The 14,586-nt window shown below is 43.3% G+C and overlaps 1 protein-coding gene across 6 annotated transcripts in view; it reads right to left on the bottom strand.

The window, feature by feature from the left end:
- Window positions 1-14,586, bottom strand: part of kcnab1b (potassium voltage-gated channel subfamily A regulatory beta subunit 1b) — a gene marked incomplete at its 5' end in the record, with an annotated part of 65,504 nt that overhangs the window by 22,539 nt on the left and 28,379 nt on the right. For 3 of the 6 annotated variants that reach the window (XM_082514368.1, XM_082514363.1, XM_082514364.1), the window contains one exon: window positions 210-253. In XM_082514368.1, the coding sequence (XP_082370494.1) occupies window positions 210-253 (44 nt within the window). Of the gene's footprint in view, window positions 1-209; window positions 254-11,545; window positions 12,061-12,846; window positions 13,338-14,586 lie in introns of those variants that run through there. The other 3 variants (XM_082514366.1, XM_082514367.1, XM_082514365.1) reach the window with 2 other exon arrangements.

Below are 14,586 nucleotides of genomic sequence, written 5' to 3'. Positions count from 1 at the left end.
TGACTTTCCGTACATATAAAAGATGCATGAGGTTTAGAAACGGGTGAAACTATATGAATGAATTAAATAAAAAGAAAGAAAAAATACCTGTCCCCTTCAGCTTAGCTCTTATGTTCTCTCTCTACACGCCGAGGCACACGGAGGCGGCGACTTGACACTTTGATTCGTATGATTTTTATTATTTACTAATGCTAATTAGTTGTACTCACCGAGCCCCAGACAGGAGACACGCAGCCCAGATTTCCCCAGGTTCCTATGAAGAAATAACACGATTAAGAAAACTATTTATTTAGACTTAAAATGTCATCAGTCGACTGTGCCCCTGTAGTTCATGAACCAAAAATTTCTGCATAAACAAGGACAGAATCAGTGTGGCTTCCAAATCATGGCGAGAGGCTGAAATGAAATAACATGCAGCAATTAGGGCACTTAGAGTATAGAGCAGGAATTTGAGAATGCAGGGTGTGGTGTGTTATGCTGGATCAAGAGGAGATTCACCTAAACTGATAATCACCTTTATCTCAGGTGATCATGAATCATAATTGAGAGATTACAGTCGGAGGACAGTTGATTTATTTACTCAATACAGAGCTTCAGTTCTCTGAAGGAACAGGGAGGCCCTCAAGGACCGTGAAATGTATTTCACTGATAAATAAAAAAAATATTGTTTTCACTGTGACACTTTTTGACAAGTGTTGCCCTTTGCATCTCCCCTCTAATTTGAAACACAGTGTCTTCTTTTGCAAGATTTCAGGGGGCACCTTAGTCCTCTAAGACCTCCGGCCTTTTACTTTTCTTTTCTTTTCTAGAAGTGGAGGCGTCTTTGTTCGCTTTAAAACAGTGAGGCTGACATATCTGCATTCCCTAATGCGGCCTAATGTGACCCTTCTTTTGTCTTAAGTAATCTAGCACCTATGAACCTTGTACAGTTGTATGTGACCCAGTAATACGCTCACCAGCCACTTCCTTAAGTTCACCTTCTCATCTGATAATTATTGATATTATCTTATCAGCCAGTCATGGCGGCGCATTTAGGCATAGTCAATACAACCTGCTGAAGTTCAAACTGAGCAGAAATCTGATTTAAGGCACTTGTTCGTGACTTAGTTCTGATCTGTTGAGATTTTCGCACACAACCATCTCTAGAGTTTACAGAGAATGGTCTGAAAGAGAGAAAATACCCAATAAGCAGAAGTTCTCCAGCTGAAAATGCATCAATGATCAGGTCTTAGGACAATGGCCAAACGCATTTGAACTGATATGTATGCAAGGGTAGGTACCTCTGAATGCATGACACATTGAACAGATGAGCTACAGCAGCAGAGGTTCTTAGCTGACTCACTTCTGTCAGCTCTGAACAGGAAACGGAGGTGAGAGTTTTCATGGGCTCATCAAAACTAGACAACAGAAGATTAGAAAAACAGTGCCCGGTCTGATGAGTCTCAATTTCCGATGTGTCATTCAGATGGTATTTGCTGTAAACAACATGAAAGCATGGATCCATCCTGCTTTCTATCAGCTGTTCAGGCTGCTGGTGTGTACCACCTGGTGTGTTGGGGACATTTTCTTGGCACACTTTGGACCCCTTAGTATAAACAGCCTCCCTGAGCATTGTTGCTAACCATATCCATCTCTTTATGACCACAGTGTACCCATCTTTTGATGGTTGGTTCATTATCTCAGACACCACATTATCTCAGACTGCTTTTTAAAAACTTGACAAAGAGTTTACTGTGCTCAGATGGCCTTAATCCAAAAAGGCACCTTTAAGTTTTAGTAGAACTGGGGATTCACGTCATGGATGTCCAGCTGACAAATCTGCAGAAACTGTGTGACGCTATCATGTCAACATGGACCAAAATGTCCGAGGATTGTTTCCAGCACCTTGTTCCATCTACAGTATACCACAAAGAATTAAGACAATTCTGAAGGCAAAAGCCGGTTCAACACAAAACTACCAAGGTGTATCTAATAAAGTTTCTCCTCGATAACAGTTCTATTACATCCAGCTGATTTCTAGCACTGTAATAAGGCACTTTCAACTCTCATTATCAGCATGGAAGATAAACTAAGACATCAGGCTTCTTACCACACTTCACTCAGAGTCTCAACTCAGCACTTCACATTTAGTTTTATAATCTGCACCATTTCAAGTCCAACTGTGAGGGGAACTCATGTGGTGCGAGCATTTAATTGCTTAACGCAGACGACGACTGCAAGAGCAGAATGTTCTCCGCCCCAGACGCCACAGGTGTCTCTGCACACTGTGATGGATGTACACTGCTGGTGAAAGAAAACTGTGACAAGGGGATTGAAAACCCTGCAAAGGGAAATTACATGAAGGTCGTGAAATTGAGTCATTGTCTTTTGACAGAATTATCAAGGGCACATACACAAAACCACTTTATTCTGAGATGGGGGAAAAAGTGAAAATAGGAACAGAAAGTACCTCCAATTATGGTCTGGGGATTGTGCCTTCTGTTCTTGTTTTGCAGGCATTTACTCATTACAACAAATGAGGCTGTAAAAAATGCCAGCAGTCGTTTTCTTGTGCCTGACAACTAATGGCCTGTGCCTGTCTAGATGAAGGCGGGCTAATTCGAGCCTGTGCTGTCTAACTGCGCCCTTAGCCAATTCAATTAGGTGTCCAGCATGGCGAAGCATCAGTCATCGAGTCAGTAGTTCGACCCGGCTGCCAAGATCAAAGGGTAAAACATATAAATGAAAGTGTTTACATGTATACAAGACGATATGTGAATTCAGTGATGTATTGAGTAATTTATGTGCCATAACTGCTTGACAGGAGACAGATCTCACTGCTGTCACAAATCGTGGGATGCATTCTTATTTCTCACATGGTGGAGGAGTTTGCATATTGGATCCTCCATCTCTCTGATGTATTATGGAGTGGGATCTATGATCCACGAAAGTGTGGGGGAAGGGCTGGACTGTGGCTTAGAAGTGTGTTACTAACTCACTCTGTGTGTGTTTGGTCGGCCTGGGGAAGGGGGGGGGGGGGGGGGGGGGCGCAATCGAGGACAAACCTCACTTGATGTTAAGGAATGTGCATTGGTGCGTTTATTGCCATTAATTCTGGCTAAAGTGTCAACCTAATGCTTGGACCTGCTTCAAATTGTGGCTGCATCTGCCTTGGATCTTCGTTTATGATGTTTTCATGTTTGCAGTGAATCATTCGTGCATACTCTCCCCACTATAAACAAGCTGGCAGGCACATTCCATTCCCAAATAAAGCTGGCTGTCCTTGAACAAAACGCTAACTTCATATCTGGAGTTCCTCCAGCAGCTCAATGTGAAACGTTTGCGTGCTACTTCGAATTCACACAGTCCGCCTTAATCAGAAGGTAAAAAACCCCCACAAACAAACAAACAAAAGAAAATAAAAACTGATGTTCAGCAGCTGGAGAAGCTGCCTTGCTACTGCTTGCAGCAGCAGCAGCAGCGCGCTGGAAAACACGGTTTATTAACCACACAACCTGCTACAGAGCAGAAATAGAACTGTCCATGCCTCAGATGTAGATGCCAGCACCTTCCAAAGAGCCTAATGACTCAGGAGATTTACAGCATGGCCTTTGCAAACTAAAAATAGACAATATACAGCTTTGTATTTTACATATAATCTAGTAGATGGTAACATAAACATGTAAAAGAGAGAGCAGCTTGTCTGAACACAAGTTGCACATAAACAAATTTGCGAGGCAGCGAGAGTGGCCCCTCATGCTTGATTGGTCCCCAAAAGAAGCCTTGAAGTAAAATGACAAATGAGTCATATGATGACGCCCCCTCAACACAAACCTGTCACCACTTATGAGCATCCGGTGAGCTCCTACTGTATGTAGCCCTTTCTATTCTTAGTAGATCTCTAGCCAAAGAAAAAATATATCAACAAATGTGTGATATATTATGCTTTTTATTGAGCTGAAGCATTTTGAGGAATGGCCTCCTACTGTAGAAGAGTGAAACACTCATTTGGTTCTCAAGTCACATACATTTTTTCTTAACAACATTGGATTGTTCAAATCAATAACTGTCAACAAACACTGTCAAGGTTTTGGGTAAATGGATAAACTTCCTCACTGGCAGGGGATTAATGCAGAATAAGCAAGCCCACGCGAGCCAACCTTGATGGGGATTAGACAACACCCATTTCCACGGCTTCCACTGCTTTCTGTGCCATCTGTAAAATTCTGCACAGGGGAGAAAGTCGGGTCATATGCTGGATATATCAAAACCACACTCTGTGTGAACGGGACAACAAGGGAAATAAAATCATGCACTTTTTGCTTGGGGCGAAAAGTGAATAGATTAAGTGTGGAGGGAAAAAAATGCAGCAGAGTTGCATGGAAGAAAAAAAAAACGCTGATGAAGGTGATGAATGAAGATAAGGAGACGGGGAGCTACGAGGAGACAAAAAGAGACACGAGCAACAGACTCGAGCTTGCAGTTGCAAGTCCAAGCCCCGAGTCTAAGCAGATCAAACGCCCTCTACAGATAATGCATTCTATATGACACAGAATGGGAAATGGGAAATGACAGCCAGCTCCCTACAGGGGCTTGTGTGGTGTGTGTGCTCGTGTGTGAGTTTGCGATTGTGTGCGTAATAAAGAGGCCAGAGTCTGGACACGACTTCCTGCTTCGTTTTTTCCACAGGGCCGACAGTGTCGACATTGCGTTGGTTCTTTCCGTTTTCCGTGCCTTGCAATCAGACTCACACAAACGGGATTTTAGAAGCCTGCATTGTTACATTTGATTGTTATTCGTTAATTTAAACGCCTCTCAAGTGACTGATGGGTAGAGGATCTCACACAAAGTAGCTATTTTAGGAAGGGGCACATGACTGAAGCTGTTGACCCTGTATTGAAAAACATGTGGGCAGATCTGAAGTGGTTGATTCAGTATGGTGTGGATTTTAGAGAGTTAGGCAACATGGGAATTATATGATAACTAGCACGATAACTAGAAAAACCTGGCTGGCTGTGGTTTCAATACAGCACATGCTGCATGCAAGCTTTCTTTTCTTTGCTTAAATTTGAACGTAGACGTGTAAATATTTTGATCTCAAAGCATTTTGTGAGATTAATAGGTGGGTTTTTTTGGGCGAGAGTGAAGATGTGCTCGGCTCTGCCAGCGAGCATTGCTGCAGTGTGCACGTGCTGCATTTAGACACATGCAGCAGTGCTTTCTTTCTGTTTTTGCTTCCCCTTTGTGATTACAGAGGCTATTAAGGAGAAAAGGATAATATTGTTTTCATTGCAAGGCAACACTTTAATAAAATCACTGTGCTTACAGAAAGCCATCTCGGCTGTGACCTTTAATTAAAATGCAGCGAGTCCCTGCAAACTCCCTAGCTTTTTTAACTGAGAGATTGTGTGGTACTTATCCTCGGGGGCTTGTTTGGTCTTTGGGCAGAGTGGAGCTCCATGCTACAGGGCTCCTGTTGTGCAACACCCTGGCTCACATTATTAAATCTACACATCATTGCAAAACGGTTGAGACAAGCACTGGAGTAAGTGGTGTTGCAACATGAAGTGTTTGTTTTCGCTGAAGGTCGATGAAGACTTTTGATTTGTAGCGAAAAAGAACAAGTCGGAGAGTGAAAACAAACTGCCAAGTGCAAAAGCAGCACGATCGGCTGCGTGAGTGCAGACGTGTGTGAAGGCATGCAAGGCGCAAATGCACCTGCGCACATCACACACAGATCATCAAGGTTCACGGTCGTATGCACACAGGAGGAGGTAACAAAGCAAGCAAGGGTATTTTGTGGATCCGTAATGACAGAAAACTGCACTTTATGCTCCAACAACTTGTGGTAAAAATGCAGGAAATGTTGCATAGAGATATTATTTGTGAATACATTGTTGTTGTTAAGTTTTGTAAAAATTTCAGTCATTTTGTTGTGGATATGTGTTTTCTTTCAAGTGTTGATGTGGTTAGGAACAAGGTAAAGATTTAGTTCGCAATGGGCTCCAGCAGTGAGTGTCAAAACTCGAGAAAGAAAGAATCCTGTGCATATCTGGCTACTTTTTCCACTGTAGTTTTCGAATATATCAATCAGAAAATAACGATCATTATCTTTGTATAGGAAATAACAATCATAGCATCACTATAAGGGCTCAGAAATGTTAGCAAATTTCTAGATGGATGTGAAGGAACGTACAAAGAAGTGGAAAAATTTGAGGGAAAAATATATTTGTCTTTGACAAAAACTGATCATAACAAAGAGCAGGAGGGAAAAAGGTTTATTGGGCTCTGTTGGCTAGCACAGCATGCAACACATCAGGGCACGACCACAGGGTAATTAACCTTTAAAGCCTGAACTGTGAATTAAATTGTGAAAAAATTCTGTTTTGTTTTTTTAAACGAATGTTTGTTGAACCTTCTGACAAATTAAAAAAGAAAGAAATTAAGTATTGATATGCCAATATGAGTTTTAATTTTTGATATTTGCTATATCCCATATACCTGCACAAATGCCGGCGACAACGTCAGGCACTTATGTCGATTACGTAGACTCTATGGAGCGTCACACAGAAGTCTAAATCAGGCATACATGCAGTCAGCCCCAGATTCACACACGTGACCTCAATAGCTCTCATGATAGTGGGGTGAGGCTATGTATCGGCCCCCATGCTGTTAATGAGAAACGCCTTTTTTCACACTTTGGGTCACGTGATGACTCACGTGATTAATAGGAGGACCACCTCCAAAGGGATGGTTCTACTAGGGGCAGAAACCTTGCGCTCTACTTCAGTTGTTTTAGAACTGAAGAAGCCTCTTGGATGAGTCCAGTTCCCTCCTTCCAAGCACTCGAGATCTTGTACTCACATTAATATACTGCTTTTCTAGTTTTACCGACCATTCAAACCTCTTTACTACAAATTACATATTAACAGTGCATTCACAGCACTTTATTCTATAAACTTAAAACACTCAATTTACCTATTATCTGTGGCCAGTTGAGAACTGCCAGTTAACCTAACCTGCATGTCTATGGACTGTGGGAGTCCATAGTCCATAGTCCTTGACTGAGCAGATTGAAATATGGCAACAAGACAGCCCCTGCTGGCTCTGTGACTACAAAATAAAATATGAGCCATCACAGATTTTTAAGCTTCACCCTGATACGACCTGAACAAACGACGTCCATACTCCTTAGATGTTAATGATTAAGGTGCCCCTGGAGAAATGGTCCTTTTTAACAAACCTAATTTAACCCTATTTGTTTTTTCTGTAAGGTCTGATCGCCTGTCGGCTTATTGAATCGAGGGCCTCAAAAGGCTCGAGGCACACTAGACGGAAAGAATCAGAATCACTCAGTTTGCTGCACTTGGACAAATGGGAGGAAACTCTCTTACAGTTTTCTTCCAAATTTTTCATCCCCTCATGTGAGAGTGCAACAAAACAAAGCGAGAGTACCTTAAAATGACCAGTATGAACCACATTTTCTGGCTATTCTGTGTGCACAAGAAAAAAACAACAAAAAAACCTTCTTTTGTACGGCTGCCTCGTGCATTACTCACGCCGTCAACACGCAGATGTATGCACAGCACAGGAGGCCTCTCTCTCTGCTGCCCGCTGATAAGCTTGCATCCAAAGAAACCAACAGAAGGGTTTTTTTTTTTTGCATGCCCATCTGCAGCGCAGCTCCGAACCAACCAAGCGGAACCTTCCCCAAACCTCCTGAACTGTCAAAAGGCCTCGCTGCCTAATGACCGTTATGTCTCGGAACAGAGGACGCCATCATCTACCTGCTCAATCGTGTCTACACCCATCTGGACCAGCCGGCGAGCACTGTGAGGGTCATGTTTTTTGACTTTTCCAGTGCTTTCAACACCATCAGGCCGACCCTCCTGGGTGATAAGTTAGCAGCGATGCAGGTGGATGCTTCTCTGGTGTCCTGGATTGTTGATTACCTGACAGGAAGACCACAATATGTACGTCTCCCACAGTGTGTGTCTGACAAGGTGATTAGCAACACAGGGGCACCACAGGGGACTGTCCTCTCCCCCTTCCTCTTCACCCTCTACACCACAGACTTCAGCCACTGCACAGAGACCTGCCATCTTCAGAAGTTTTCTGATGACTCTGCGGTGGTTGGATGCATCAGCAGGGATGATGAGACAGAGTACCGGGCTGTGGTCGACTCCTTTGTCACGTGGTGTGAGCAGAATCATCTGCAGCTCAACGTGGCAAAGACCAAGGAACTGATCGTGGACTTCAGGAAGACCAGGAAACACTTGACCCCTGTTTCAATCCAGGGGGTCAGTGTTGACATTGTGGAGGACTATAAATACCTTGGAGTACACATTGACAATAAACTGGACTGGGCTAAAAACACCACAGCACTTTACAGGAAGGGCCAGAGTCGTCTCTATTTTTTGAGGCGACTGAGGTCCTTCAACATCTGCCAGAAAATGCTGAGGATTTTCTATGAGTCTGTTGTGGCCAGTGCGATCCTCTATGCTGTTGCATGCTGGGGGAGCAGGCTGAGGGTCGCAGATGCCAACAGACTTAATAAACTGATCCGTAAGGCCAGCAATGTTGTGGGGATGGAGCTGGACTCCCTCAAGGTGGTGTCGGAGAGGCGGATGCTGTCCAAGATAAAGACAATGTTGGATAACACCTCCCACCCACTCCATGACATGTTGGTCAGTCACAGGAGCTCGTTCAGTGAGAGACTGAGATTACCGAAAAGCACCACTGAACGACACAGGAAATCATTCCTGCCTGTGGCCATCTCCCTGTACAACGCATCCACTTAACACACTGTTTGCTGCTACAACTACACATGTTTCTTTTCCAAATATTTATTTATAAGTGACTTATGTATGTATGTATGTATATATATGTATATATTGTACTATTCTTAGTTAGCGTATTGTCTGTCTTGTCTTAATGTTGGTTTAAAATGGAGCACTGTAACAAAAAATAATTTCCCCCAGGGATCAATAAAGTATTCTGATTCTGATTCTGATGTACTACAATCCCAGCAACCAGGGGCTCCCTACCAGCGACCAGATATAATGTGCACAACTTGTGAAGCTGACGTCACATTTTGTTACATCCCCAAATTTTGGGCCAGTTTTATACGCTTTTTGTGGCTTTGCGTATTATTTTAAGAGGAGGAAGAGATTAGGCAGCACTGAAAGGTTGCAACCAGGGACCCTACAATTAGAACTCCACTAAATTTGGATTACCATAACAACTAAAATGCTGGGGGTGGTGGTATTATTAGTTTATGCCTGCTTGCTCTGTGCACTACTTCTCCTGCTTTCACTTGCTATACGCCTTCAGATGTTCCCAGTGTGGAGCCTCAATGGCATCAAATGCCCATACACTCAAGGATATATAATGCAATGCGTGAACGCATACACCCACAATTGCACAAAGTCTCAGTGTGATTTGTTATCACACAGAGAAAAACTTCAAAGAATTTGTTGTACACAGATTTAGTACTTGGACTTGGCTTCACTTCAAGAGAAAGAGATTCCCTGTCAGATGGCGTCCGAAGCAATACGAGTTTCTAACTGAACAGCTTTGGGTCGAATGTTTGGAAGGAGAAAGGCAGCCTGAAAGATGGAGGAGCAGAAAATATCAGACAAACAGGGAGCAAAGAGGGGACGTGACTGATAAGAGTTTTCATCCAATATTTGTTTCTCTGTGGTGAAAACAGGGGATTTGCTGAGGGCTTGGAGCAAGCTTCACTATGAAAGCACTCCAGCTGTTTTCACAAAAAGCTACAGTGATAATCAGATTTTGAGAACTTTGAAAAGTGCGGCACAATTTCAAAATCAATTTACCCGCATAATAGGGGGGGATTAAATAAATAAATAAAAATGATGTAAACGGGGAACCCAGTTCTCACAATGAAGACTTGTTTAGCACCGAGAGCAGATTGAAAATGGCCATTACGATGTTGTTATGGAAACGAGATGAGATTGTATGACAAGCAGACACTTATCACAGTTAGCTGCTCAGCAGCCAATCTGCCCAGAATCTGCTAATTCCCTCTTTTTGTCTGAACTGACCTGCGTGCCCTAATTTGCTTTTTCATTCAGCCTCCTAATTCTTCTTCATTCTGCGTCTTTTTGTTTTTCCATTCTTTCTTGTCTTTCACCATCCTCTCCGTCTCTCTTGATCTCGACACTGCGGACGGTGATGTCACCCTCTCCAGCGAGTTAACGGTGTGAGGTGAAAGCTACGATTTTGCTCCCGTGGTCTGGGTTAAGAGCCCACTCGCTGAGATAAGAGCTCATTGTTTACTTGGCCCAGCCTTGTTACAACTCCCACACAGACGCACATGGAGAGCTCTACCGCCCGTCACTGCTCAGCTACTGTCACACTTTCCAGAATGTACTGTAAGGTTGCGGCCACTTATTGAGAGCTCCGCGTGGCATTGACAAAGTATTAAAGCCAGACTTTAATTACAAAAACTGGATGTGATTTAGATGCACTGAATAGTCTGTTTATCTGACTATACTGAGTGCACTTTACCATAATGCCAGACACCTATTTTAGAATATTTTCATGCACATTAGTTTGGCTTTTGCTTCTCCCACCACTATCAATACTGCTTCTTTGTCTTCTTTTTATACTAGAGGCCTCATACTCCAATTTATCGTGACGTATCCTGTTGTGTTTCTTTTTTTTCAGCATAAATTCTTGTGCACAAGTGCCTGCAACTTCATAACAGTTCTACTATTAGGATTTCTCTGCGCCGAGATCACCGTTGTGTGATGATTTGCATGCTGGTTATGTTTTTACAAATCATCTAATTTTCATTATATTAGTATGGTGATGTCTTTGTGTCAGCAGGGTTTTCTGTGCATAGTTTTTGGTCGTATCATATATGATAAGTAATAATTCTTCAGAATGTGTCCCCTATATGGGCACCAGTAATGAACGTCAGCATTTGAACTGTGCCAGAAAGAGGTCAAATCTGGTCAGCGTTTAAAATCAACGTTATAAATATGCTTTTAATATAACGTTCAAGTCTGACTAAAGGTCCTAATCTTAAAGCGTTTTTATCAGTGACTGCTACATTAAACCGTCTTCTCTCTTCCTCTCTCACTCTTTTCAAATTACACTTGCAGCCACTTAAATTCACATGTTCACGTCTGGAGCTCAAAGCAAAGCCAACAGCATAAACTGTCCTAGATCGTAGATTGCTGCGCTAATAACTGTGGAATTAAGGATGCCAATAAATTTGCATACTTGGAAAAAAAACCCATGTCTGTACTTTTCTGTCTTTCTTTCTTGACACACACACACAACATCCCACTCATCACCTGTCACCGCTCACATATCTTCATTTTTTCCCTTCTTCTCTTTTTTCCACCTTATTATCTTGTGTTTTCTTTCAAATTCGTTTCTTTTTCCTCACAGTGAAAATTATGAGAGCTTTTCACACCACACACTGGGAAACTGGGAAAAGAGGGGAGAGGAGTAAACTAACTATAAGCAGAGCTCCTCTTTCTTCCTCACTCTCTTCTCTCCACACAGCCTTCATCTCCTCAAGTTTACGTACCGGTACTTCATGCCGGTGAGCTTTGCCGTCGACTCCTTGAGGTTGTGGTGGTAGCGGTGGGTGAAGGACCCCAGGCTGCGAGCTATTAGGGCCACTGTGCGGAACCGGGCACGTGCCTGGCTGGCTGTGTTGGGGCTCGTTGCGTTCTGCTTGCTGTGCTCGCCATTTCGAGGGGCCTTGAGCCCGTGATCTGTACATGCAAAGGACACCTGCATGGCTCGAGGCAAAGGCCGCTAGAGCTGCTCTGTTTTAGTCCTTAAAGTGCTTAAGAGTCTTTTTTATTTCTAGTCTGCAGAACTAAGCTTATGTGAAGTTGAAAATCAAAGGTCCGTGCCAATTCCGGCCGCTGATTCTCATATGGAGATGGCAGTAGGAAGTGATGCACGGCTTTATTCCATCTCTTTTCAGAGAATTTTCTCAAAGTTATGCTACGTGAAGCTCAGGCATATCAGCGGCGGTCCCGGTCAGTGTGTGTGTGTGTGAGGCGCTGAGATCCTGAGCTGGTCTGGCTCCACCTGAAAAGATGGGAGAGGATGGAGATGGAGGGAGAAGGACATGAATGAGTTGCTTGTAGAGCTGTCTGTTTAAGATGAGCACTTGACTAAAGGAGAAAAAAAATATACTGCTAAAACCAGAAAAAAGACTGATCTGACAAAAAAACCTGTGAGACCTCTTTGTAATTTCTCCTTGTGCTGCTTTCTTCAGTTTCAGTTCTTCAGTAACGCCTCCTCCTCACATGTCTGAGCTGCTTTGTCATGGCGAGGCAAAGAATGAGCACAAGTTTTTTTCTTACATTTCTGTCACATTTATCTCTTTCTCTCTGCGCTGTTCCCTCATCTCTCTGTCTATATCTTCCATTCCACCTCAACTTTTGGCTCTTCTTTTCTGGTTACTCAGCCTTTAACCCTTCATTTTTTTAATTCTTTAATTTATGTTTTTGTTAGTGTGCTCAAGGTTTTGTCAGGCGACCAGGACTTGTGGGTGTCTCTGGAGTCCACCTTGCTCTCCAATCACAGCTAAGCCTTCTAGTCAAACACCTGGTGTGAGGAGAGTAACACTGCACCACCACATCGGGTGCTCAGCAACACACACACACACACGCATGCTCACCCGCACGCACACACACACACACACACACACACGCTCACAGACAGTGTCTCACTCCTGTCACACATCTTAAAAATAAGGTCATGCTTTCACAGAAACGCAAATGCTCGCGAATAAATGCTGCACATGCACAAGCATTTCTGGCATTTGCTTCCACACGTGAACCAAATCTTCATTTACACAAGTGCTCTTACACGCAGCGAGTTGCCGGCGCTCTGTGAGAAACAAGGACGGAGCTGGATGAGAGTCTTGATTGATGCTCCTTCTCCTGGAACTTTGAGAGCGATCAAGCGCTGTTACGTGCTGAGCGGGGGTCCCAGAAAGATCTGCATCCCAGCTGAAGCGGCATTTCCCACAGATGTCCTCAGACCTGGCAAACAGCCTTGTCCCGTCTCCAAAGTCCTCGAGCAAGTAGCAGAGCTTTTATGGTCCCCGGCTTTGCAGCAAGTGGACTCTGTGTGATAAAGGGACCCTGGAACAGCAATGGACGAGCAGAGAGGAGGAGGAGGAGAAAGGAGGATGCATGGTTTCTCACTTCAGGGAGAAGAGGACAGATGCAGTGAGGAGGCGAGGAGCAGCGCGTGATTAGAGTAGAGAGAGTGAGCCAGTAACTGAATGAGGAAGAGAGACTGTGTGTATAGGCTCCTGGCTCTCACTGACTGGCTCAGAACTGCAGTGTTTTTCACTATGGCGCCACACAATCGGAGAGAGAGAGGGAGAGAGAGAGAGAGGTAGATTCTGAATGGGAATCAAGAAGACTGAGTTGCTGCGACTTTAATTAGTTGAAGAAAATCCACTTTAGGGTGAATGATAGATACAACAGGCATGCTTTGCTTAACTGTGCATGTCTAGTAAAACATTTCACTTGCTTCCCTCGCTGTCTTATGTTTGCCGTTGCAGTGATTGCCCCGCTTGCATACATACGCACTCACTTCCACTCTACGACCTACAAGCATATCACAAATTTCGAGCTATGCTTGAGAGTCTTGTAAGAGTCAAATGAAGCATACACCATGTGTTCAAGCGGTGCAGCATCTTACTTTCTTCCCTCGCTGAGCACTAATGTAACAATGCAGGACTTCACGGTTCATTGAACATCCCTAAACCCTGAGGCCAGAACTGCCTTATTTAGTTCTTTGTGATTAGAGTTGTTAAGAACAGACACGTGTAAAAATCTGTGGGATCTCGTGTTTATTGTCCAGAGCAGTTAATGGGTCAGTGGGAGCATTTGGGAGGTGGATTTTCTGAGTGTGGGATGTGAGATTTTTATGCAATCTGAGAAAAGTATATTTTGTTCTGTATTATTCAGTGTGCAGAAATGTGTTTGATGTGCGGTTCACGGGAACGCTGAAGACTGCAGTTGTAAGATTTTTACTCTGTCTTTTTAAGTTAATAGAATTATAAGAAAACAAATACCAGCAGGGCCGGAGTTTCAAACTCCTACAATGTTAAAAAGCCTCTACACCAAAACACGAGCAATACACTGATGTGGGTTAAGAATTAAAACAAAAATGTAGGACTTGGAATTTCTGCAATGGCCAGTCTCCCTGCTTACACACAGGACCTGCTGAGACCTTATTCTAGCACTCAGCCTCTCTGATCATCTAATCACGGTCTTTGAACTCTTTTCACGCGGTGACCACACTTCTGAGGCTGTAACTCCTAAACTGTGGAACCTTCCTAAGCCCATCATGTGGGTTGAATCAGTAGTTTATTTCACGCAGTTGCTGAAAACTTTCTATGGGCAATCTTTTCCTTAATCGCTTTAATTACTGTATATATTTTTACTGTAGTTCCTACCAAATGTGTGCAAAGAATTATGTATGCATAGATGAATGTAATACTGAATCATATGGATACGTACACTTCTTTAATGTATAGAAAAGTTATTATTATAGGTGCAACTCTGACATGCATTTCTCAAATTCCTGCCT

The sequence above is a fragment of the Aulonocara stuartgranti genome, assembly GCF_965226115.1.
Source record: "Aulonocara stuartgranti genome assembly, chromosome: 18".
Lineage (NCBI taxonomy): Eukaryota > Metazoa > Chordata > Actinopteri > Cichliformes > Cichlidae > Aulonocara > Aulonocara stuartgranti.
Note: the sequence above shows the minus strand (reverse complement) of the source record. Positions and strands in the feature narration are given on the sequence as shown.